Genomic DNA, 24221 nt, shown 5'->3' with positions numbered 1-24221 from the left:
TTAAAAAAAAATTAAAACAAACTAAAATGGTGCTATTTTTTGGCAAATATTTCCCTGTTAAACAACATAGTTTTCGGAATTTTAATTATATATATATATAATAATTAATCATATATAAACACGTAATATGTTGAATAATATGATTAATCTATTCTTGTCAAAAAAAAATGATTAAGTATATTTTTTTAACACAAATTGTACTTCCGTTTTTGGTGGAAAAAAATTCTTCTTTTTAGTAATAAAGTTTTGGCGGAATTTTATCGGCAAAAACTTTTTTTTTTTTATATATATGAGATACAAAATAAAAATTATTTTGATTTTTTCTATATAATGATCATCTCTTGTATTCTTTGTTTAATAAAGGATAAGGCAGATATGAGATATTAGGGAAAATTCAACCCTACATTTGTGGTATTGTCCCAACTGTAAGGTTAAAGCCTAAGGGTCTAGATAGATTTGATTTATTTTCATGTGTGGTTCACACATGAAAATAATTATGTGTGCAAATTTGGACCCTTTTCCTGCAGTTGGGGCAATATCACAACTGCAGGGTCGAAGTTCCCAGATATTAGATCGATTGTTTTGTGTATTTGTACAGTGTATAATTCTAATTTGGTCCTAGAAAAAACAAAGATGTCGAAGGTTATAATTGATTTATATAAGAAATAAATTTTGGTTTTTCTAGAATTATTGTGTTACTTTAATCTGATTTAAGAATTAACATGTTCAAATGAGTCGTATTTTTTAATAATAAAAGTTGATACTTTAGTTTTTTTTTTTTTGAGAAATTAATACATTAATATTATTAAATACTAATGAGACGTCAATATTTGATATGAAGTATTTCAAGTAAAACTTAAATTATATTTTTTATTTCATAAAAAAATAAAACTTAAAATAGATTAATTCAATTGACACAGTTGATTAATCAAGAAAAAGCTTTTGTGAAATGCTATGCTGTAAATGATAGACAAAATTGAATTAAAACTCTTATAATTTCACCATGAATTTAAAACGTGAGTGTACTGATTTGTCACCTTCTATTGAATGACTATTGGTTTTGCCCATGGCATAATATGAATACCCTCCGATCTCATTTATTTAAATTATATTTCTTTTTTCATGCGTCAATTGCATAGTCTATTTTTTAATATTTAATATTATCTTTATTTTTTTTTAACAATTTATTACTATTAAATTAATATCATTAACAATTTATATAATTTTTATATCTTATTAAAATATAAAATAAAAAACTATTTTATAAAAAATTATTTTTTCCAAACACTTTCTTAATGTTTGTGTGAAATGGCATTTCTGAATGATCGCATCTTAGGGATAATATAATATGAAACCAAAAGTTGGAATATATATCTTTAAAAAAAATGTTGGAATGTATCATTATTATGCTCATGGCATGCATTGTGACTAATGTACATTAAAGATTTCGTATGCAGCCTACGTTTCATACTGCAATCGTTCTACTTAACAGGACAATTATTGCACCCAAAAAACCTTCCTCCCAATAATTGAGATTCTTGCAATCAATCAATGAGAATCGAACTCATGAACTTGAATCTGATACCAGCCGTAGGACCAAGCATTTATTGTTTTACCAAAAAATTATAAATGGTGGTAACAGTGCAACTCAAATCTTTTAAACAGTTCAACAGTTAATGTATCATACTTCGATCGCCTTCAACAAAGAGAATTTTTTCACTCCAAAACATGTCATCTATGATCAAACTTGACAATCATATGTAGTCATTGTTTTGACTACAAATTAAATTATATATATATATATATTTAAAATTTTGTGTAAAAGATTTAGAGATAATAGCCATATCAATAATTTTCAAAATGTTTATAATTATTTAATTAAAATTTATAGTTATTCATAGTATTTTATTTATATTTTAGATTAATGGTAATACGATTATCCTCGTCTAATAAAATATTATCATAAAATATCAAGTTCATAAGTTATTAATTCTTATGTAAAATTTTATTGGCCTTGCAATAAAAATTGAATTATTTGGCATGGTGGGCCGGTTGGCGTTTCATTAGGAACATTAGGCCCAAATCCCATTTATGGAGTGTGGCGTACTACGCACCTCCGGTGCACGGTAGGAAAGAGGGGACCTGGATCTTCTGTGGCATCTGAATTCTGCCCCAAAATCTCTATTCTCAGTGTCGGAGCCGTAGCTCAGGATCCTCGAGTTCATTCGGAAAATGTTGCGCCGCCTCGCCTCTCAACGTATTCTTGAGATCCGTCAGGCCTTCCGTCAATTCCCCCAGGTTTGCTCCATTTCCTGCATTGTTTCTTTGTATTTCTCGCACCTATCAATCTATTCGGAACTTTCGTTTTATGGTTTTGTTGTGTCCTTTCGGGTTGATGAACGATGTCCACGCAGCCATCGCGATCGTTTTCGACTGCTCTGAACTATGTAAGTTGATTATTGTTTTCCTCAGAATTGAAATTTTTCAACGGTATATTATGTTAGCATTTGATTTCATTTTATTTTTTTTTAAATTTCCGAGGAATGCAGCATATTGATAGCCCAGACAATAATCCGGATCTTCCATGGGAATTCTCCGTTGCAAACAAAGAAAAGGCTAGTGATGTTCATTATTTGTGATTATTCAACACTCTCGATTTTGTGTGTGATTTTGGTAACACTACTTTGATATAGGCGTATCTTAATCTGATATTCCAGTTCTTTATTCAGCTTGCAACTTCACTTGTGGCATTGGTGTCAAATTTGTGTATTTGGGAGTTTTACCACAATAGATTTAGCTGATAATCTGGTATCTGTCTGAAGGTGTGAGGTTATCTTAGTTGTGGTTCTTCGGTACATAGCATCTAAATTGGCCCATTCGAAAGGAATTTGATATTCGTCCGGTGGCCTTTGTGTTGGTATTTATGGCCATAGGAATCCAGGGACTGAGTGACTGCTAAGAATAGCAACTATTTGGCATGTTTGCTGAAGTCGGTGCACATTTCTTGATAATATGTTTCAATACTTTCATTGAAGTCTCGCGGACACTCCACCAGTCACTAATTTGTAGATTCCCTAATCTACCTGGAGGAATTTGTTTGTAGAATCAACTTAAGATCTTAGATGTTGCATTCGTTACGTTTTTTATGTCTGCGTCCTTGTTATGCAATGGAGCTTTAGTTTTGAGTCATGTGAACTTTGCGCTCGGATATGAATAGTCGTGTGCAAGTTCTCTCAAAAGCTAAGATCAGGCTATTCACTGGTTAACTACTACTATCTCTGGTTTTTTACAGGTTACTGAGATATTATCTCACTATCCTTCCAATTATAAACGATCTGCTGTCATTCCTTTACTGGATCTTGCACAACAGCAACATGGAGGCTGGCTCCCAGTTTCGGCTATGAATCATGTATGTTGGCATCATTGCATTCGATAACCATATTGATTCATCTTATTTGAATAAGATGGTGATTGACTACGTAAATCTTAAATAAGATTAATGTCACTCATCTCAGTGAATTATAAATTATAAGATCAATGATTAACTTAACTTGATTCTCGTGCAATTCAATTTCAGTAGCATGTCATTAACATTATGTGCAGTGATGAAGGTTCCTTGCTACTTGAACTGTTGAAGAATTTCTCTGTTATTGTTTAAGGGGCATATCTAATTTTTAAATGGCAATGAAGTCATCTACTTTCCTTTAGCTTTTATGTGCATAAGTAAATATCTAAATAGAAGGTGCTTCAAGTACTCGATACTTTTGATTTCTCTTGTAAAAAAATAGAACTGCTGAACTAGCATCACATATTGGACCACTAGACATCTAGGACATGAAGTGTGATTATTGAACAGGTAACATGTGGAGCATGTGTTCATATAAAATCCTTCCGTATTCAAATGGTTACTGGTACATAAAATGGCAAAATTAGAGAGTGGTCATATTAGCAAAAGCAGTAGATGTGATCATTTTTAATGTTTGTGTAGTCTTATGATTTTTCTACATTGCTTGAAGGTTGCAAAAATTATTGAAGTTGCCCCAATTCGTGTATTTGAGGTTGCAACCTTCTATTCGATGTTCAACCGAACAAAGGTGAGATATTCTGCATCAATTTTGTGGTAATTAGGATTTTTCACTGTTAAATTTGAAAACTTTTGGCGATCTAAGGTTGGCAAATACCATCTTTTGGTATGTGGGACAACACCTTGCATGGTACGTGGTTCTAGGGACATTGAAGAAGCATTATTAAAACATCTAGGAGTAAAGCGCAATGGTAATGTTCTGAATTACTTGTGCAGTAATTTTGCTTTGTTTGATTCCGTTTGAAATAAACTCATTTTGGTGATTTTGATCACCTAGTCTGATTTATATTTGGAATCGTCAATTAATCTTTTCAGAAGTAACCAAGGATGGCCTATTTTCTATTGGAGAAATGGAATGCATGGTGAGTTATCCTGATGATATTTTCTATCTGGAGTAACCACCTTTTATGTAATATATCTCTGGTCTACCATTGATACCAATTAGTAGTGATGGACTTCAATTTTTACTTCTCGGTCTGTTGTCTCAAAAGACCTGTTTTGGTATTTCAGTTTCTTTCCCTTGTGAAAGTACGTGAGATTATTGTTCTTGAATCAAAATAGCACTTGGTATAGGTTAAATAACTTCCATTTTTCCGCACATACTTGAAAAGAAATAGAGGATAGTTGTATACTTTAAATTGGACTTCACAACATAAGATGAAGGAATAGTCCAAATTTTATGTGTTTTTTTCTCGAGGCAATTGCATGGATTACCCTACCATTTCAAGTGTGCAACATAAAACATGGTGGATTGCGATATCTCAAATGTGAACAACAAAAATATTCTCAAATACCCGTATCGTTATTTTGAACTTTTGTTGTCTAAAGTACCGAACATCTATGAAATATCGTTTATGTTCTTTGATTGCAACGTGATCTGGGATATATTATCGCTCCCATAGGGATGTTGTGTAAATGCTCCGATGATTACAGTTGCTGATTACTCAAATGGATCTGAGGGATATACGTACAATTATTATGTAAGCTCGTTTGTTTCTTCAAATGTTATTGCGCAATTGTCTCTCATTTTCATGTGGTGACACCTAATTATTTGAACCTCATATGATATCACACCGGCGTGTTTTACGAACAGGAAGATGTTACTCCTAAGCGAGTCGTTGAGCTGGTAGAGGCTTTGAGAAGAGGGGAAAAGCCACCGGTAAGACGAATAAGTTGAAGAGGCGTAATTTCTAAATTCATTTATTTACATATTTTTATTTTCAGCGTGGCACGCAAAACCCAAATCGCATCAACTCAGGACCAGAAGGTGGGAACACTGCGTTACTAGGCGAGCCTAAGGCTCCTCCATGTCGGGATCTTGATGCATGCTGAACAAGTTTGTTTTTTTTGCAAAATTTGTCCATAATAATGATGCAAATTTGTTGGATTTGAGAGCATCACAGGCTATAAGTTGTTTGGCTACTGAAATGAATTTATATTAAACCTTTCATTTTAGTTGTATCATGTATGGCTCTGTAACGGATAAAATTTGTGTAGTGGGTAATGTCCCACAAAAGATGGGGATGTCGTCCCGGCTCACCAACTTTTTTTTTTTTTTTCAAAGATGGTAATATTATAATCAAGGTTCTAAAAAACACGAAACGCGGCGAAACGTCAAGATCAAGTTTCAAGTTTCACAAGTTTAAACGTGTTTAATACAAGTTAAAACGTGAAAAAACGTTTCAAGATTTTATTAAAACACATATATAATAAATTTAATAGTAACACACAATTTTTCAAATTTTTAAAAACAAAAAAATATCAAAACTATAATTTTTAGCAATGTCTATAGCTAGACCGCATCAAAAATTTTAAATATTACCCAGAACACAAAAATTTTGAAGAAAAAAAGTTTTGAAAAATATGTGACCGGATTTATTTATTTGATTTTGAAAAAAATGGTTTTATTTTGAGATTTTTAAAATGATATAGTTTATTTTTAAAAATAAAAAAATTTAATTTTGTTTTACAAAAATCACATTTTATCTCGATTAAACACGTTTAATCACGTTTATTATGATCAACTTAGAGTTGACCGTTTTTTTCCGTTTTTACCTGAATCTTAGCGTTTTCATCACGTTTCACGTTTAATCCCGTTTAATCCTCGTTTAATCTCGTTTTTTAGAACAATGATTATAATTGCATTTCAACAGTTAAATCAGAAATTAGAGAAGGATTTGGAGAAATCTATCCTATAGCTGCGATAGAATCAGTAAACTAAACTAAGATATAAGTTGAACGATGTACAAAAGCCATACTACAATTAGGTAAATCCGATGTCAAGAGTTTACAATTCTAAAATAAAGCCGGAGTTGGAAGAATCTGAGCTAGAATTATGAAGAGCATCAGCCACAAGTTGAACATCATATTCCATGATCACGTTCTGGACAAATAAATTCTTAGGACATCCACAATGTCAAAATACATTCAATAACTCTTTTGTGGTCTCACTTCCGTTGCATATGGAGAAATAAACTATGTGCGTTTGGAATGAGGGAAAAAAATGGGATTTTGAGGGATTTTGAATTGGAAATTCTATTTTAAGTGTTTGGAAACACGGGATTTCAAAATGAAATTGATATTTGTGAAGATTTGATTATTCAAAGTAGGAAAAATAATGACTTTTCGTCTTTTGAAGTGTCTTGTGTGATTTAAAAGTCAAGAGGTATAAATTTCATCAAAATCTAGTGGTATCCAAAGTACATTTTCGTTGAATTTTAAAAAGTCATGTGGTATTCAACATTGACTTTTAAAAATTCTATAAAAGTCCATAGATATTCAAATTTTCGATAGACTTTTAAAAAATCCATGAAAATCATTAAAGTACAAATTTTAAAACATAAAATACAATAATAAAATGTCAAAATTGTATTTGCTTGAACCCAAAGATTTGGATGGATTTCTAATTTCATTTCCCTCCATTTTTTTCCATCCACCTTCTTATATAATTTTTATGAAAGTTTTTACAATTTGAAATCAAAATAAAATTTTAAAAGTTAAAATTTTAATTTTTTTTAATTTTGACAGTTGAAATTTTGAAAATGATTTTTTATTTCTAATACATAATTTATACAAGTAATTATAATATTAAATTATAATAAAATATAAACAAAAAGTACAACATTGTTTATAATCTTTAAATAGATGAACATGTACAATACAAAAGTGAGAAAAAAAATAATATAACAAACATTGCTATTGCAGTTCTTTTAAAAAAACAATTAATATTCATTATGTAATTGATAAAAATAACTTTCTTTTTAAAATATATTAAATATAATTATATTGAATAATGCTAAAGGTACAACAAATATCGTGTACGATGATATTTAAAACAATCGTGAGATTTTGTTATTATATCGCGAATCGCGAGATTTTAATTTTCGATGTATCATGAGATTCTGATAAATGAAATTTTTGTATTGAATTTTAGTATTATATAAATTGATGTAAAAATTTTGTTATACTTGTAGCATTGCTCAATTCTATTTATTTTATAACTTCTAATATTGAAATTCTATTTATGATTATGAATTTATGACTATACATGTAAAAATCATAATGAAACATCCTAAACTTCTACGTAAATGCGGAAATATTTTTTTTTTTAAAATACTAAGTAAAATAAATGTACATGCATGCCCATACATATATGCACAACAATAAACAGATTTAAAAATAACATAAATAAAATGCAACATTTCTTACTTGAATATCTGAGTCAAACTTAAATAAAATATTGTCAAAACAAATAACTTAAAAGTTTGCATGCAATAAAATTATTTAATGAAAATAATACCAAAATTCACCATTTAAAAGATCTAAAAGAGATAAATAAATAACAGAGTTTAAAATTCTTAAAAATGTTCATAATGACTCAGCCGACGGTCACGGGGGATCATTGCTTGTCTGCTCATACGTCCTCACCATCGGTAGGTACCACATCATCCTCTACATACTCACCTGCACCATACAAGTGTAGTGAGCCTAGAGGCCCAACATGCTAACATAACAAGAGTTTAAAATAATTTAAATCACTGAAATACTAATACATAACATATACATGAATGGACATGCTTAAAAATCATGAATCATAACTTAAAATCTTGCTTAAACTTGATCTTAAATATAATCATATAATACATACTTAAACATTGTTGAGCATAACATTTTTCTAACATCGAATGGTCGTATCCATAGTGTAACCTTAAACTTAACTGGTTCGACTGATCAGTCTCTTAAAACCAACGTACGCGGCGGTGACGAATCACCTTTTACTGGTAGTAAACTACCCTTAACATGTGGGGACTTGTCCCCCTTAAATTGTCACACTACTTCAACTTCCAACATAAAAATTATTTTCTAGCTCAACCTTAAACATTAAATCATGCCATAAAATTATTTCATTAATGCATGTACTTAAATAAAATGTGTGTCCTTCATATATATTTAATTTAATTTTTATACTAACATATAAATACTAAAATAACATTCATGCATAAAATAATTAAATATATATTTAGGACACATGCAATTTCTCATGGTTTGTGCTGAACTGCCGGCCCTAACACTCAAGCCCATTTTCTTAAATTCTGGCCCATTAACACTGAAACTGGTCCATTAACAAACTTAAGCCCAAAAATACATTTTTAAGCCCAATTAATTTATTCAAGCCCATTAATGTATTCCTGGCCTAATAACAATCTATTCTGGCCCAATGGGCTCAAAAGCCCAAAGACTGACCCAATAACTTCCATGGGCTCCCAAGCCCATAAAATATTGGGCTAACTTAATTTAATTTAATTAAGCCCACTAAAAATTAAATTTAACCCAAATAATTAAATGGAACCCAATTAAATTTTTGGGATTTAATTAGGCCCATTAAACACTTAAACTTAAATAATATCTTAAATATAAAATACCCGAACCCGACTAACTTAACCCGGACCCGGACCCAACTAACATAACCCATGACTTTTTTGACCCGACCCAGACCCAACAACCCGACCTGGATCACCCCAAACCCTAAACCCAAACCCCCTTCCTCTATGCCTCTCGGCCATGAGCAACAGCCCTTCTAGGGCTGCTGCCGCCCTGCTCCGGCCGTCCCTGGCCGGAGCTCCACCGCCTAGACATGGCCCACGTCTGGGCGGTCCTAACCTGCACCAGCCCCATGCAACCTGAACCACCATAACCGAAGCCCCTTCCACTAGCCCTAAACCTGCGCCGATCCGCACCAAAGTTGGTGCAGTCAAGTCCAGCCCTTTCCTAGCCCTCTCCAGCCTTAACCACTAAGCCATACCTAGCCTAGGGACCCTGAAGAACCCTGACCAGTAGTCATACAAGCCATGGCTAGGAGAAAACGTGAATATGATCAACAAAATACAAGAACCATGCGCATACATCCAGAAACCGATTTGATCTTCTGAAATTTCAATGAAAAGTCTGATGCCTACACACACACACGCATAATAACTGATATGGCACGAAAAATAGAGAAAAAATCATGCCTTGCACCGTTGAATGGAAAGAAAGAGACGTAGATGACGATTCCGGAACGACGGGGCGATGATCAACCACCTTGGAGCTTGAAAAATCGATCAACAATGGAGTCCTTGAGGCTTTTTGGTCGTTGAATGGGGAAGGAGAAGAGTGGAGAAGGCGGCTAGGTTGAAGAGAAAGGGATTGAGCGTGAGTTTTGGGGTAGACTTAGGATTTAATTTGGGTAGATAGGATTTTAATAACTAATATAGGGAGATAATAACATAAATAAGATAATCCTAACTTTTAAAAATTCTAACTAACATAACAATTAATTAAAATCCCGAAATATTTATTTTAGGGAATTTTAAAAGTAATTAAAAGTCAATATTTTGGCTAAATTTGGATAAAAACGGACTCCTAAAAATATATAAAATTAATTACTGATAATTTTGAGGAGATAAAACTCAAAATAATATTTTTGGGCTCTTAAAAAGACTCATAAAAATAATTTGGGTATAAAGTTGTCATCTCGTCCGTCCACGGTCCCGTCTACGCGATAAAATAATTAAATTTCCATAAATCGTGAAAATCACTAATTATGTGTTAAATGCTTAAAAATAACTTAAAACATGCACAAATAATTTCACATAATTATTTAACTCATAATCTAAAATTCTAAATAAATAAAATCCCTAATTATGCATGTGAATTTACGTGCTAAAAATACTGGGTGTTACAATTCCTCCCCCCCCCCCTTAATTTGAATTTCGTCCTCGAAATTAAAGTACTTACCCGAACAACTTCGGGTAGCGAGTCCTCATGTCTGCCTCGGTCTCCCAAGTAGCTTCCTCCTCCGAGTGATTCAGCCACTGGACTCTGACCATCGGTATGACCCGCGTCCTAAGTCTCCGCTCCTCCCGAGCCAAGATCCGCACTGGCCTCTCCTCCTAAACTAGATCAGGTGGCAACTGCAAGGGCTCGAAATCCAATACATGCGACGGGTTAGAGACATATCTCCGAAGCATGGATACATGGAAAACGTTGTGCACTGCCGCTAGCCCTGGTGGTAGAGCTAAACGGTAGGCCAACGTGCTAACTCTCTCCAAGATCTCGAATGGCCCTATATACATAGGGTTAAGCTTTCCTTTCCGGCCAAATCGTACCACTCCCTTCATAGGTGACACTCTCAGAAACACGTGATCACCTACTGCGAACTCCAAATCTCTTCGTCGAGTATCTGCATAACTCTTCTGACGACTCTGAGCAGTCCTCATACGATCCCGAATCTGAGTCACAATGTCAGTTGTCTGCTGCACGATCTCAGGACCAAGTAAAATCCTCTTACCAACCTCATCCCAATGCACAGGAGATCTGCATCTCCTCCCATACAATGCTGCATAAGGAGCCATACCTATAGATGACTGAAAACTATTGTTATAGGTAAACTCCACTAATGGCAGTCTAGTCTCCCACGAGCCCTGAAAGTCGATGACACAAGCTCTCAGTAGATCCTCGAGAACCTGGATCACTCTCTCAGACTGACCATCTATCTGGGGATGGAACGCTGTACTGAACAAAAGTCTAGTCCCCAATGCTGTGTGCAAACTCTTCCAAAACGCAGACGTAAATCTCGGATCTCTGTCTGATACTATCGACACTGGTATGCCATGCAGTCTAACAATCTTCTTGATGTAAAGCTCTGCATACTATATCAATGAGTAAGCAGTCCTCACCGGCAAGAAATGAGCTGACTTGGTGAGTCTATCCACGATCACCCAGATAGCTGTGCACCCTCTGATACTCCTCGGAAGGCCAACTACGAAATCCATCGTGATGTTCTCCCACTTCCATATCGGAATGGGTAGAGGATTAAGCAGCCCTGCTGGACGCTGATGCTCTGCCTTGACCTGCTGACAAGTCAAGCACTCAGATACGAATCGTGCGATAGCACTCTTCATGTCGGGCCACCAATACAAAGTCTGCAAATCCTTATACATCTTCGTACTTCCTGGATGAATGGAATACGGAGATGTGTGAGCCTCTGTCAGGATCTCAGTCCTCAGCTGATCAAGGTTCGGGACACACAAACGACCACTGTACTGAATAATGCCATCACTGACAGTAAAAAGAAGATTGCCCTTAGCCTCATCCCTCTGCACCAACCGCTGTAACTCCTCATCTGTAGGCTGTCCATCCCTGATCCGATCTCGTAGAACTGGCTGCACCGTCAACACTGACAAGCTCGGCGCATGACCACTCGAGTAAAACTCCAAATCAAACCTCTGAATCTCGCTCTGCAGTGGTAACTGCACTGTCAAACACGATACCACTGTCGACTTCCGACTCAAAGCATCGGCCACTACATTAGCCTTACCTGGATGGTAGCTAATGTCGTAGTCGTAATCCTTCACTAACTCCAACCATCTCCGTTGTCTCATGTTTAACTCCTTCTGAGTGAAGAAGCACTTGAGGCTCTTATGATCCGTGAAAATCTTGCACTTCTCGCCATACAGATAGTGCCTCCAGATTTTCAAAGCGAAGACCACTGCTGCTAACTCCAAATCATGTGTCGGGTAGTTCTACTCGTGAATCTTCAACTGCCTCGATGCAAAAGCAATAACCTTACCACACTGCATAAGTACTGCGCCTAAACCTAGCTTAGACGCGTCGGTGTACACCACTAACTCCTCGTGTGGTATTGCCATCGCCAAAACCGGTGCGGTAGTGAGTGCTTCCTTCAGCTGATCGAAGCTCCTCTGACAGTCTGGACTCCAAATAAACTTCGCATTCTTCTTGGTTAAGGAATTCAAGGGTACTGCAATAGAGGAAAAACCCTTGATGAACTTCCTATAATATCCTGCCAAACCCAAGAAACTGCGAATCTCCGAAGCATTCCTCGGAATACCTCATTTCTGCACTACCTCAACCTTCGACTGATCCACTGCAATCCCATCTCTCGAAATAATGTGGCCTAAAAATGTCACCTGCTCGAGCCAAACTCGCACTTGCTGAACTTGGCATACAAACGATGCTCCCTCAAAGTCTGCAAGGCGATCTGTAGATGCTGCCTATGCTCCTCAACGCTCCTAGAGTAGATCAAGATATCATCAATGAAGACTATGATGAACTGATCAAGATACGGCTGAAATACCCGGTTCATGAGATCCATGAAAACCGCTGGATCATTGGTCATCCCAAATGGCATTACTAAGAACTCGTAATGCCCATAACGTGTCCGAAAAGCAGCCTTGGACACGTCTGCATCTCTAACTCGCAGCTGATGATAACCAGATCGCAGATCGATCTTGGAGAACACTGAAGCTCCCTGCAATTGATCAAATAAGTCCTCTATCCTCGGCAGTGGGTACTTATTCTTCACCGTGACTCTATTGAGCTCTTGATAATCGATGCACAGTCTCATACTGCCATCCTTCTTCTTCACAAATAATACTGGAGCTCCCCATGGAGAAAAGCTAGGACGAACAAAGTCTTTCTCTAACAACTCCTGAATCTTCTCCTTCAACTCTTCTATCTTGGTAGGAGCAAGTCTGTATGGTGCCTTTGAGATAGGCACCGTGTCTGGCAATAAGTCGATACTGAACTCCACCTCTCTCACTGGTGGAATCCATGCAACATCCTACGGAAAGACGTCCGGAAAATCACAAACCACCTCTATCTCTGATAATGATCTACTAGCGGGTTCTGAGGCCGTGACAATACTCGCTAGGAAACCTCGGCAACCCCGACTCAACAACTTCCTCGCTTGAAAATAAGATATCACATGAGGAATAACACTGCTCTGAGATGCATGGAAAGTAAACAGGTCGCCTTTCGATGGTTTCACGAACACTGTTCTCCGACGAAAATCAATCGAAGCTCCATTGACTGTCAACCAGTCCATACCCAATATCAAATCAAATCCGGTCAACGGCAAAACCACCACATCTGCACGGATGGAGTGCCCCTGTAGCTCTAACTCCAGCTCTCGGATGACACTGGTGGTAGTAATAATCTGTCCTGACGGCATAGTGACATCATAACCATTGTCAGCAATCTCAGGGGTAATGTCTATCCGTCTGATAAACCCCAGGAAGATAAACGAATGCGTAGCCCCTGAATCTAGCAACGCAAACGTGGAGTTGCCTCCAACTAGAATTCTCCCTGCACGCAAAAGAATCCCAACAATTTCATACCATCACTAAACTTTCCCCCAAAGATGAGTCACTAATAACCCTTATTTCTAATCACAAGTAAAACATGCTTCTTATTCTAACATGTAGATAAGTAACAAGTTACTCCACAAAGAAAAAAAATTGAAATTCTTAACCAAAGGAAGAAATTATAAAATACTAGGGATAAGATATACCGGTGATCAAGGAGGTATCTGGGTCTGCCTCCTCAGCCTGCATCACGAACACTCTCCCTGTAGTGTTCTTATTCCTCGGGAAATTGGCCATCTGGTGCCCTGGCTCTTTACAATGAAAACAGACGCCCGCTCCTAGAAGACATGGTCCTGGATGTATCTTCTGGAACTTCGGGCAAGTAGGATATCCTCCAGCATTAGAGGCCCCGCCCCTAGGCTGCTGTCTCTGCTGATGTGGCTTCTGCTGATTCGGGCCCTTAGACGGCCCAGTAAACTGCTTCTTCGCAGGAGGCTGCGAAGATGGTCGCTGATACGCAGACTGAAACTGCCTCTTACTCTGCTGCTCCCTCTGGATCTCTCTCCTACCCTCTTCAGAACGCAAGGCTCTACTGACTGCAGCCTCATAAGTGGGGACGTCCGCCATGAAAACGTCATGCTTGATCTCTGCCCTGAGCCCCTCAATAAATTGTTTCATCTTCTCAGGTGCACTATCAGCAATCAATGGCACCAAGTGACAGCCCCTCTCGAACTGTCGGATGTACTCCACAACTGTCTTGTCTCCCTGTCGGAGACTCATGAACTCTCGAATCATGCGGCTGCGCACGTCCTCAGTGAAATACTTGGAGTAAAACATCCTCCGAAAGTCTGCCCATAGCAAAGTAGTCAAATTCACTCCTCGTGATGCACTCTCCCACCATAAGTCTGCATCACCCTTCAGCATGTACACTGGGCATCTCACCTTGTCCGCATCAGTCAACCCCATATAATCAAAGATGCTTTCCAAAGAACCTGCTGCTCCAACAGAGCAGTAATCTCAGCCATCATGTTTGCATTGGCCTGCTCCAATGCCGAAAGCGGATTCTGCGGAGGTGGAGGTGGAGGTGGAGGTCCCCCGCGTCTGTTAACTGGTCTCGGAGGCATTCTGCACCACCACATATTTCTTTACGTAAATCGCCATGCATAACTAAGTACTTAAAAATTTTCTGCTAACATAAATGCTTAAGTCTTAAACATGCTACTACTAAATCATACTAAAAGCAATTAAAACTTACAGACCGGTAGCGTGGATTTCTGAGCTCGCACAGCAGTGATGACCCCTCCAAGAACGCGGCTCTGATACCAATTGAAACATCCTAAACTTCTACGTAAATGCGGAAATATTTTTTTTTATAATACTAAGTAAAATAAATGTACATGCATGCCCATACATATATGCACAACAATAAACAGATTTAAAAATAACATAAATAAAATGCAACATTTCTTACTTGAATATCTGAGTCAAACTTAAATAAAATATTGTCAAAACAAATAACTTAAAAGTTTGCATGCAATAAAATTATTTAATGAAAATAATACCAAAATTCACCATTTAAAAGACCTAAAAGAGATAAATAAATAACAGAGTTTAAAATTCTTAAAAATGTTCATAATGACTCAGCCAACAGTCACAGGGGATCACTGTCTATCTGCTCATACGTCCTCACCACCGTTAGGTACCACATCATCCTCTACATATTCACCTGCACCATACAAGTGTAGTGAGCCTAGAGGCCCAACATGCTAACATAACAAGGGTTTAAAATAATTTAAATCACTGAAATACTAATGCATAACATATACATGAATGGACATGCTTAAAAATCATGAATCATAACTTAAAATCTTGCTTAAACTTGATCTTAAATATAATCATATAATACATACTTAAACATTGTTGAGCATAACATTTTTCTAGCATCGCATGGTCGTATCCATAGTGTAACCTTAAACTTAACTGGTTCGACTGATCAGTCTCTTAAAACCAACGTACGCGGTGGTGACGAATCACCTCTTACTGGTAGTAAACTACCCTTAACATGTGGGGACTTGTCCCCCTTAAATTGTCACACTACTTCAACTTCCAACATAAAAATTATTTTCTAGCTCAACCTTAAACATTAAATCATGCCATAAAATTATTTCATGAATGCATGTACTTAAATAAAATTTGTGTCCTTCATATATAATTAATTTAATTTTTATACTAACATATAAATACTAAAATAACATTCATGCATAAAATAATTAAATATATATTTAGGACACATGCAATTTCTCATGGTTTGTGCTGAACTGCTGGCCCTAACACTCAAACCCATTTTCTTAAATTCTGGCCCATTAACACTGAAACTGACCCATTAACAAACTTAAGCCCAAAAATACATTTCTAAGCCCAATTAATTTATTCAAGCTCATTAATGTATTCCTGGCCCAATAACAATCTATTCTGGCCCAATGGGCCCAAAAGCCCAAAGACTGGCCCAATAACTTCAATGGGCTCCCAAGCCCATAAAATATTGGGCTAACTTAATTTAATTTAATTAAGCCCACTAAAAATTAAATTCAACCCAAATAATTAAATGGAACCCAATTAAATTTTTGGGATTTAATTAGGCCCATTAAACACTTAAACTTAAATAATATCTTAAAAATAAAATACCCGAGCCCGACTAACTTAACCCGGACCCGGACCCAACTAACATAACCCATGACTTTTATGACCCGACCCGGACCCAAAAACCCGACCCGGATCACCCCAAACCCTAAACCCGAACCCCCTTCCTCTATGCCTCTCGGTCGCGAGCAGCAGCCCTTCTAGGGCTGCTGCCGCCCTGCTCCGGCCGTCCCTGGCCGGAGCTCCGCCGCCCAGACGTGGCCCACGTCTGGGCGGTCCTAACCTGCACCAGCCCCCAGCCCCATGCAGCCTGAACCACCATAACCGAATCCCCTTCCACTAGCCCTAAACCTGCGCCGATCCGCACCAAAGTTGGTGCAGTCAAGTCCAGTCCTTTCCTAACCCTCTCCAGCCTTAACCACCAAGCCATACCTAGCCTAGGGACCCTGAAGAACCCTGACCAGCAGTCATACAAGCCATGTCTAGGAGAAAACGTGAATATGATCAACAAAATACAAGAACCATGCGCATACATCCAGAAACCGATTTGATCTTCTGAAAATTTCAATGAAAAGTCTGATGCCTACACACACACACGCATAATAACTGATATGGCATGAAAAATAGAGAAAGAATCATGTCTTACACCGTTGAATGGAAAGAAAGAGACGTAGATGACGATTCCGGGACGACTGGGCGATGATCAACCACCTTGGAGCTTGAAAAATCGATCAACAATGGAGTCCTTGAGGCTTTTTGGTCGTTGAATGGGGAAGGAGAAGAGTGGAGAAGGCGGCTAGGTTGAAGAGAAAGGGATTGAGCGTGAGTTTTGGGGTAGACTTAGGATTTAATTTGGGTAGATAGGATTTTAATAACTAATATATGGAGATAATAGCATAAATAAGATAATCCTAACTTTTAAAAATTCTAACTAACATAACAATTAATTAAAATCCCGAAATATTTATTTTAGGGAATTTTAAAGGTAATTAAAAGTCAATATTTTGGCTAAATTTGGATAAAAACGGACTCTTAAAAATATATAAAATTAATTACTGATAATTTTGAGAAGATAAAACTCAAAATAATATTTTTGGGCTCTTAAAAAGACTCATAAAAATAATTTGGGTAGAAAGTTGTCATCTCGTCCGTCCACGGTTCCGTCTACGCGATAAAATAATTAAATTTCCATAAATCGTGAAAATCACTAATTATGGGTTAAATGCTTAAAAATAACTTAAAACATGCACAAATAATTTCACATAATTATTTAACCCATAATCTAAAATTCTAAATAAATAAAATCCCTAATTATGCATGCGAATTTACGTGCTAAAAATACTGGATGTTACACATAAAGTTTTAATATTTTATCGTCCATATAATTGAATGTAATAGTAAATTATTGTTAATAATAAAATTTACTTTTTATTCACTTAATAAACACTAATAATTATATGTATGTGTGTGTGTTTTGTCCATTAATTTAATTACAACGTTAATGTATTTTTAAAAATTTTACCAAAATACATACACCAACACACACTGACACATACTAACATGTATACATATACTCACACACACACACACACGGATGGGTCGATACTATCCTGAGGGTAGCTGCTCTGATGTGATCTGAACGGTCCAGATCACATCAGCAGATCAAATCACTTGATATATATAAAGATAATTATAAGGAATAAACATATAAAACGTTATTAAATTATATTAATTAAATATATTTTAATTTACTTATTTTTATTTTCAAGTATAACTATTTTATTTTTAAATAATAAATTTCATTGAAATTTGTGAAAAAAATTTGAATATCATTAAAAATCTTTCAAAGTAGATCCACAAGAGCGTATGAAAATACTTTATAACTCTGTAGAATTCTATACAAGTCAATAAAAATATATCAACTCCATAAAAATCTATTACTTTAAAAAAGTAAATAAAAATTCTGCAATGAATACACCCTAAATTAAATCATTGCCAAATTATAGAGATTTCATGGGATTTCAAGTTTTCAACTATGGACAACATGAAATAATTTTTAAATATTACTTTTATATACATAAATCATAAATTTTATATTATTTTTTAAAAATTAATACAATATAATATTCCTATTTTTTTAAAAAAAAATCACGTAGTGATGTACTATATTTTGATAAATTTATGCAAAAATAAAAAATATATTTTATACTAAAAATTTCTGTAACTATTAAAAAAAATATCCCCGTTATTTTTAATATAAAAGTTTAATTTATTAAATTTTGATCAAAATTACATAATTATTTTTTCCCGTTCTTAAAAATAATAGTTAATAAGGATATGAGTTTTTTTTTTGATATTTTTTCAAATAATTATTTCTATTATATTATGAGAAACAATACATGAATTTTTACAAAAATATTATTGATGCAAGATATTTAAAAATGATTGATATATAATATTTTTATATTAAATAATATTATCTTTATCACCAATTCAATTTCTAAATAACATTTTGACTTTTTATGTCAAACACTAAAACGAGATTTCCAAATCCACGAATTCCAAATTCAATTATAATTTCAATTCCAATTCTCAATTTTTACTAATCCACAGTGCCAAAATACATACAACTACTATTTTATGGTCCTCGCTCTAGTTCATCAACGTCAAATCAAAAACAAAACACGTCTTTCAAATTCTCACTATAATAATAACCACAAATAACTTTTTTTGAACTACACTTCATTCAAATATCTTCATTATTATTTAATAAGGTCCACTATTAACTCACACTATCAATTTCTACCTTTCATATTTTTATGTACATGTAATTTTCATGGATGTATTTTTAATATTCATTAATTATATGTAATAAAAATACTAAATACAATTTGTATTAATTGAATTATATATATATTTAAAAAATATATTGAAAATGTATAGAACTCGAAACAAATAATATAACATTCAAACGGCTAGTTTCAAATGGCTATATTCAAACAATTATATTCCAACGGTTAGATTCAAACAATTAATTTTATCACTAGACATGAATAATGATAATAATCCAAAATTCGATTATATAATATTTCAGTAGATAATATGACATGCGAAAATTAAAGCAAATATTGAAGAACAACCAAAACACATAATATATGCATGTTTTACGGATTGATGTCGCGGTGTGTCCAGATATTCTCAACCAAGTCGGCTCGAAACTGATGGTGCACTTGGCTATCACATACCTCGCTATTGCTTCGAAGGTATTCTTGGAACTCTTGGGTGGATCTTTGAAATATCTGTATCGAGGGGTTTTCTCTATCGTCTAACCAATTGATTGTTTCATCCCCTTCATCTTCAATAATCATAGTGTGCAAAATAATGCATGTTATTGGATAGTAAATGTGTGTAGAGGAGGGTGAAATGTGAATACATACTTCAAACTTTTTCTGCTTCAAAAATAGCTCAGTTAAATTGTCAACTGAACCGCTCATTCTTTATTGGCTGTCAATATCAGCTAACCAACAGTAGTTGTGCAAAAAAAGGTCGACTGACAGATAAGAACACTGTAAAGATAGCTCGACTAAACATAAAGAACATAATAAATTGTTTCTGGATGTTCGGGGACTTACAACTCCTACGTCATCTCTTTTTCCTATTAAGAAGGTTTGCAATCGAAGAATTTGAGAATTACAAATATTTTGTAACACCCCCCTTTGCACTAATTGAATGCAATCAGTTTTTGTATATAATACTTTAGAGCTTGAATGCACGATTGAATGCTTGTGAGTTTAAAGATTGCGAGAGAGTTCTTCAACTGATCTTCAAGTCTATTTATAGACAATGGTTGTAATGGTCATAAATGATTTGAAAAAGATCTGTTCATCACAAAAATATTTGTTGCATTGTTTGTTAGTACACGTAGACATTCTCTTACGGATTGTACAAAAGCTTGTGCGCAGGTACTATTGCGGCGTCTACAATATATGAAAAACTTTATCTAAAAAAGTGCTGACGGCCAACACTGATGTAGCCTGGTTATGTTGAGAATATTTGTAGACTAAATTGACCGTCTTTGAATATCCTTTGAAATATGTCAGTTGTCTTTACTTCAGTTCTGGTCTGCTCAATTGAGATTGGTCTAGAAAAATGCTTCTAGTTATGGTTCAGTCAAGGTGTTTCGTTCAGTCGTGATTTGTAGTCGTCAAATAGTCAACTACTTCCAATTTTGGTCCCTTGAGTATTTCAATCGACTAATTTAGTTGATCATCACATTTGTTAATTTCTAAAAAATATAAGAAATACACATAATTTAATTTTAATAATATTAAATGCGAGAAAAAACATTCTAGTGCAGGGTAAACTAACCCACGCAAACAGAAATTGGTAGAAGAAGCCAAAATTAAAAATTAACCAGTAATAAGTTGATTGTCACACTGGCAAAATAATATTAATTTAATAATCTGGAAAACCCTTAACAATCGGAGTAGCTTAAAACAAAGAATGCGAACGCAGTGTATGAAGAGACATTAATGGCTGCGGCGGCGATTGGAACTTGCTCCCTCCAGCTGAAGGCCAACAGGAATATCTCCGAACGCCGTTCTTCTCTATTTTCTCTTACGAAGAAATCACTCAAGCCTAGGCCCATTATGGCCACCATCGTGTCTGCCCCGACTTTGGGGATATCCGAAACTTTTTCCAGATTAAAAGAGCGAGGAAAAGTGAGCATTTGAGAACTTTTCTTAATTAACTTTTTTTTGCATTGGGATCGCTGTTAAATGTGTTGTGTGTTACTGCTGGGATGGTGAATTATGGGTGATTGAATTCATTTCTTGAATCTTTTGTTGGGTCAAGATTACTATTAAGCGTGCATTGGGTTGTCTGTGGGATAGAAATTATTGGACTTTCGTCATCTTCTTGAATCGCTTGCTGTTTCATGGTGCGGAAGTGAAAACGTCTTAAAATCGTTCCCATGAATCAGGCAAATCTCGATATTCTTTAAAAAATTTAGTTTATGGTCATGCTGGCATGTATTGTTCCTAAAGATTTGGATTTTAAATAGAATGTTCGCTAGTGTGTTTCTCTGTCCATTTTTTTATAGTTTATTTATTAGCATTCTTTTGGTGGGAAAGGTGGCGTTAATTCCATACATTACAGCCGGTGATCCTGACCTTTCAACCACTGCAGAAGCACTGAAGGTCCTTGACTCCTGTGGCTCAGACATCATTGAATTAGGAATGCCTTATTCAGACCCGCTGGCTGATGGTCCTGTCATACAGGTTTGAAAATGTGGTGCCTGTAATCTTTGTACAAATTTCTTTTATGTGAAGCTTGAAGAATCTTGATATGACACTTTTATTCTATCTGTTTGGTGCCAATTCATTTTCATCTTCTTTCACAGGCAGCTGCTACACGATCATTAGCAAGAGGAACCAACTTCGAGAAAATTATCGCAATGTTGAAGGAAGTAAGTGTTTTTTACTTTTAACTAAGCCGTAATAGAGACCATAAGTGATGCTAGTTTGATATGCCAATGAAGTTGGTCTACCTCCTTCTGCTTTGTTCTTCCCAAGCTTGTGTTTAGATTTTTCTCGTACAATATGATATTTGGCATCTCATTTAGGTAATTTCCCCAATGCTTCGCTGTGAAACCTATTCTTTTGATTTTCGGGGAAATCGAGCATTTTTTCCCACTATATTTGATTTTGTTAGCAGCATAGCATTCTTAGCTGACTTATAGCTTATTATTGGTGACATCATTTCCTAATTAAAGTTTTTTGTGTTACATTACAGGTGGTACCCCAATTGTCTTGTCCGATTGCACTATTCTCGTATTATAACCCAATACTCAAGCGTGGAGTGGACAAATTCATGACTACATTGCAAGATACAGGAATACATGGTAGTCGCATTCACTTTGCATTATTTTCTGTTTCATCATATCAGGACACTCATTTAGCCTCTTTACCAAACATGAAATCAATCTTCTAGTGGGTTAACACTTTGTAAACTAAAAGCCTTGCATTACTACTATGCCTTGTGTAACCAGAACATTAATGTATTTTGTGCTTGATTGCACATGAATTCCTCGCCTTCATTTTCTACTTGATAAAATGTAACTACTCTGTGAATGTTCAGTTTGTGTTTGCCTCAGTTACATCTATGTTGCTTCATACCCAGCCTATTTATTATTATTTTCTTATGTAGACTATGGGAATTTTGTTTTCAGGGCTTGTTGTTCCCGATGTCCCTCTGGAAGAGACAGAGATATTGAGGAAGGAAACCGCCAAAAAAAATATTGAGCTGGTAGACCTCTCCCATCTACAAAAGTTCTTCCTGACTTGATTTTTGAATTCAAATGATTCTTTTTGTATCTCAGAAGTTTCCTTTTGGATGATGCTGTACAATAAAATTGGGTATGGAGTTGTAGGAGGAACTTCTTGAGAGAATGGAAACACAAAAAGTAAAATATTACTGCTACGAAAAAGTTTCGACAAAATTCATGGAATTATTTTTACTATGCTTCACCTTAGGAAACAATGTCTTAATGCTATTACTGTATTGAGTTATTGAACAATTTCCAAAAATGCACTTTTGGTCATAGTTAGCCATATTCTTTTGGGGTGGCTGATTCATTTGACCCTGCTATTTCAGGTACTGCTTACCACTCCAACAACTCCTACAGGACGAATGAAAGCCATCGTTGAAGCTTCAGAAGGATTTGTCTATCTTGTAAGATTCATTTCGTTTGATTATAATTTTTGTTTTCTTTTTGAGTTTTGGGTGGTGAGGGAGTGGAAAGAGTAATCTAGTGAAGTATGGTCCACTTGTTCTCTTTGAAGCACATGGCCATTTTTGTGTCAATGTAACATTGACACTGAGTAAAAAAATTGCAACTGGGTATTGCCATCACAAGTTCAAATTTAACATAATTTTTTTTATTCTTTTTAAACTTATCTTTGAATAGGTGAGTACAGTGGGAGTCACTGGAGCACGAGCTTCTGTCAGTTCAAAGGTGGAGTCTCTCCTAAAAGAAATTAAGAAGGTAATAATTTGTGGTACCTTACCTTTTTATCTTCGAACATAAATATATATCACGGTTTATCTTTGCCTTATTTTACCCTAAAGTTATATGGTAAAGCCTTTTCTATGCTTATGACTATCTTTTTCACAGGAGACAAGCAAGCCCGTAGCGGTTGGTTTTGGCATATCAAAACCAGAACAAGTTAAACAGGTTCGAATTGGTCAAAATCATAGTTAAACCCTCTATGATTAACTATTCGCATACGATTAAATGTTCCATATTTATGGTTTCAGGTGGCCGGATGGGGAGCAGATGGTGTGATTGTTGGTAGTGCTATGGTAAAACTATTGGGTGAAGCAAAATCTCCTGAAGAAGGATTAAAAGAACTCGAACTGTTCACCAAAAGCTTAAAATCTGCACTTTTATGATATGTTTGTGGTAGTTCTGCCTTTGTAACTTAATTTAAAGCCTTTTAGCATCGAGCAGAATAGGTTGCAGCTATTGGAAAATGTTGAAGAAATTGACATCAAGATGGTGGTTATGCTTTTTTCAGATATTAAATGCATTTTTTTGGACAAAAATATATGCCGTAGCAATTTATTCCTCTCATTGATCTCTGCTCGCTGTTATATGCTTACAATAATTTCATAATCTAACAGAATGTATGTTTCATGTGACTCAAAATACTATTGCATTGCATATGGACGATATAATTTGATTTGAAAGAAGAGATTGGATTTAAAAGATCATTTAGATTTCAAAAACACCAACATCAAGTATATTTGAAATCTATTCTTGAAAAGATATATAATAAATTTGAAATATTCTT

General features: G+C 35.3%; 2 protein-coding genes across 2 annotated transcripts; both read left to right on the top strand.

Moving 5' to 3' along the window:
- The first annotated feature begins 2083 nt into the window (after positions 1-2083).
- On the top strand, positions 2084-5545 carry LOC140882264 (NADH dehydrogenase [ubiquinone] flavoprotein 2, mitochondrial). Its single transcript, XM_073288170.1, has 10 exons — positions 2084-2298; positions 2415-2447; positions 2550-2615; positions 3293-3409; positions 4017-4094; positions 4170-4275; positions 4400-4446; positions 4987-5064; positions 5178-5243; positions 5309-5545. The coding sequence occupies exons 1-10, from the start codon at positions 2233-2235 to the stop codon at positions 5414-5416; spliced, it is 765 nt and encodes a 254-aa protein (XP_073144271.1). The 5' UTR covers positions 2084-2232; the 3' UTR covers positions 5417-5545.
- Positions 5546-20847: 15302 nt separating this feature from the next.
- On the top strand, positions 20848-23973 carry LOC140883145 (tryptophan synthase alpha chain-like). Its single transcript, XM_073289499.1, has 9 exons — positions 20848-21089; positions 21501-21647; positions 21770-21835; positions 22162-22270; positions 22598-22674; positions 23023-23100; positions 23336-23413; positions 23543-23602; positions 23686-23973. The coding sequence occupies exons 1-9, from the start codon at positions 20901-20903 to the stop codon at positions 23818-23820; spliced, it is 939 nt and encodes a 312-aa protein (XP_073145600.1). The 5' UTR covers positions 20848-20900; the 3' UTR covers positions 23821-23973.
- The last annotated feature ends 248 nt before the right edge of the window (positions 23974-24221 follow it).

This window comes from Henckelia pumila, chromosome 2, assembly GCF_033568475.1.
Source record: "Henckelia pumila isolate YLH828 chromosome 2, ASM3356847v2, whole genome shotgun sequence".
NCBI classification, from domain to species: Eukaryota; Viridiplantae; Streptophyta; class Magnoliopsida; order Lamiales; family Gesneriaceae; genus Henckelia; species Henckelia pumila.
Note: the sequence above shows the minus strand (reverse complement) of the source record. Positions and strands in the feature narration are given on the sequence as shown.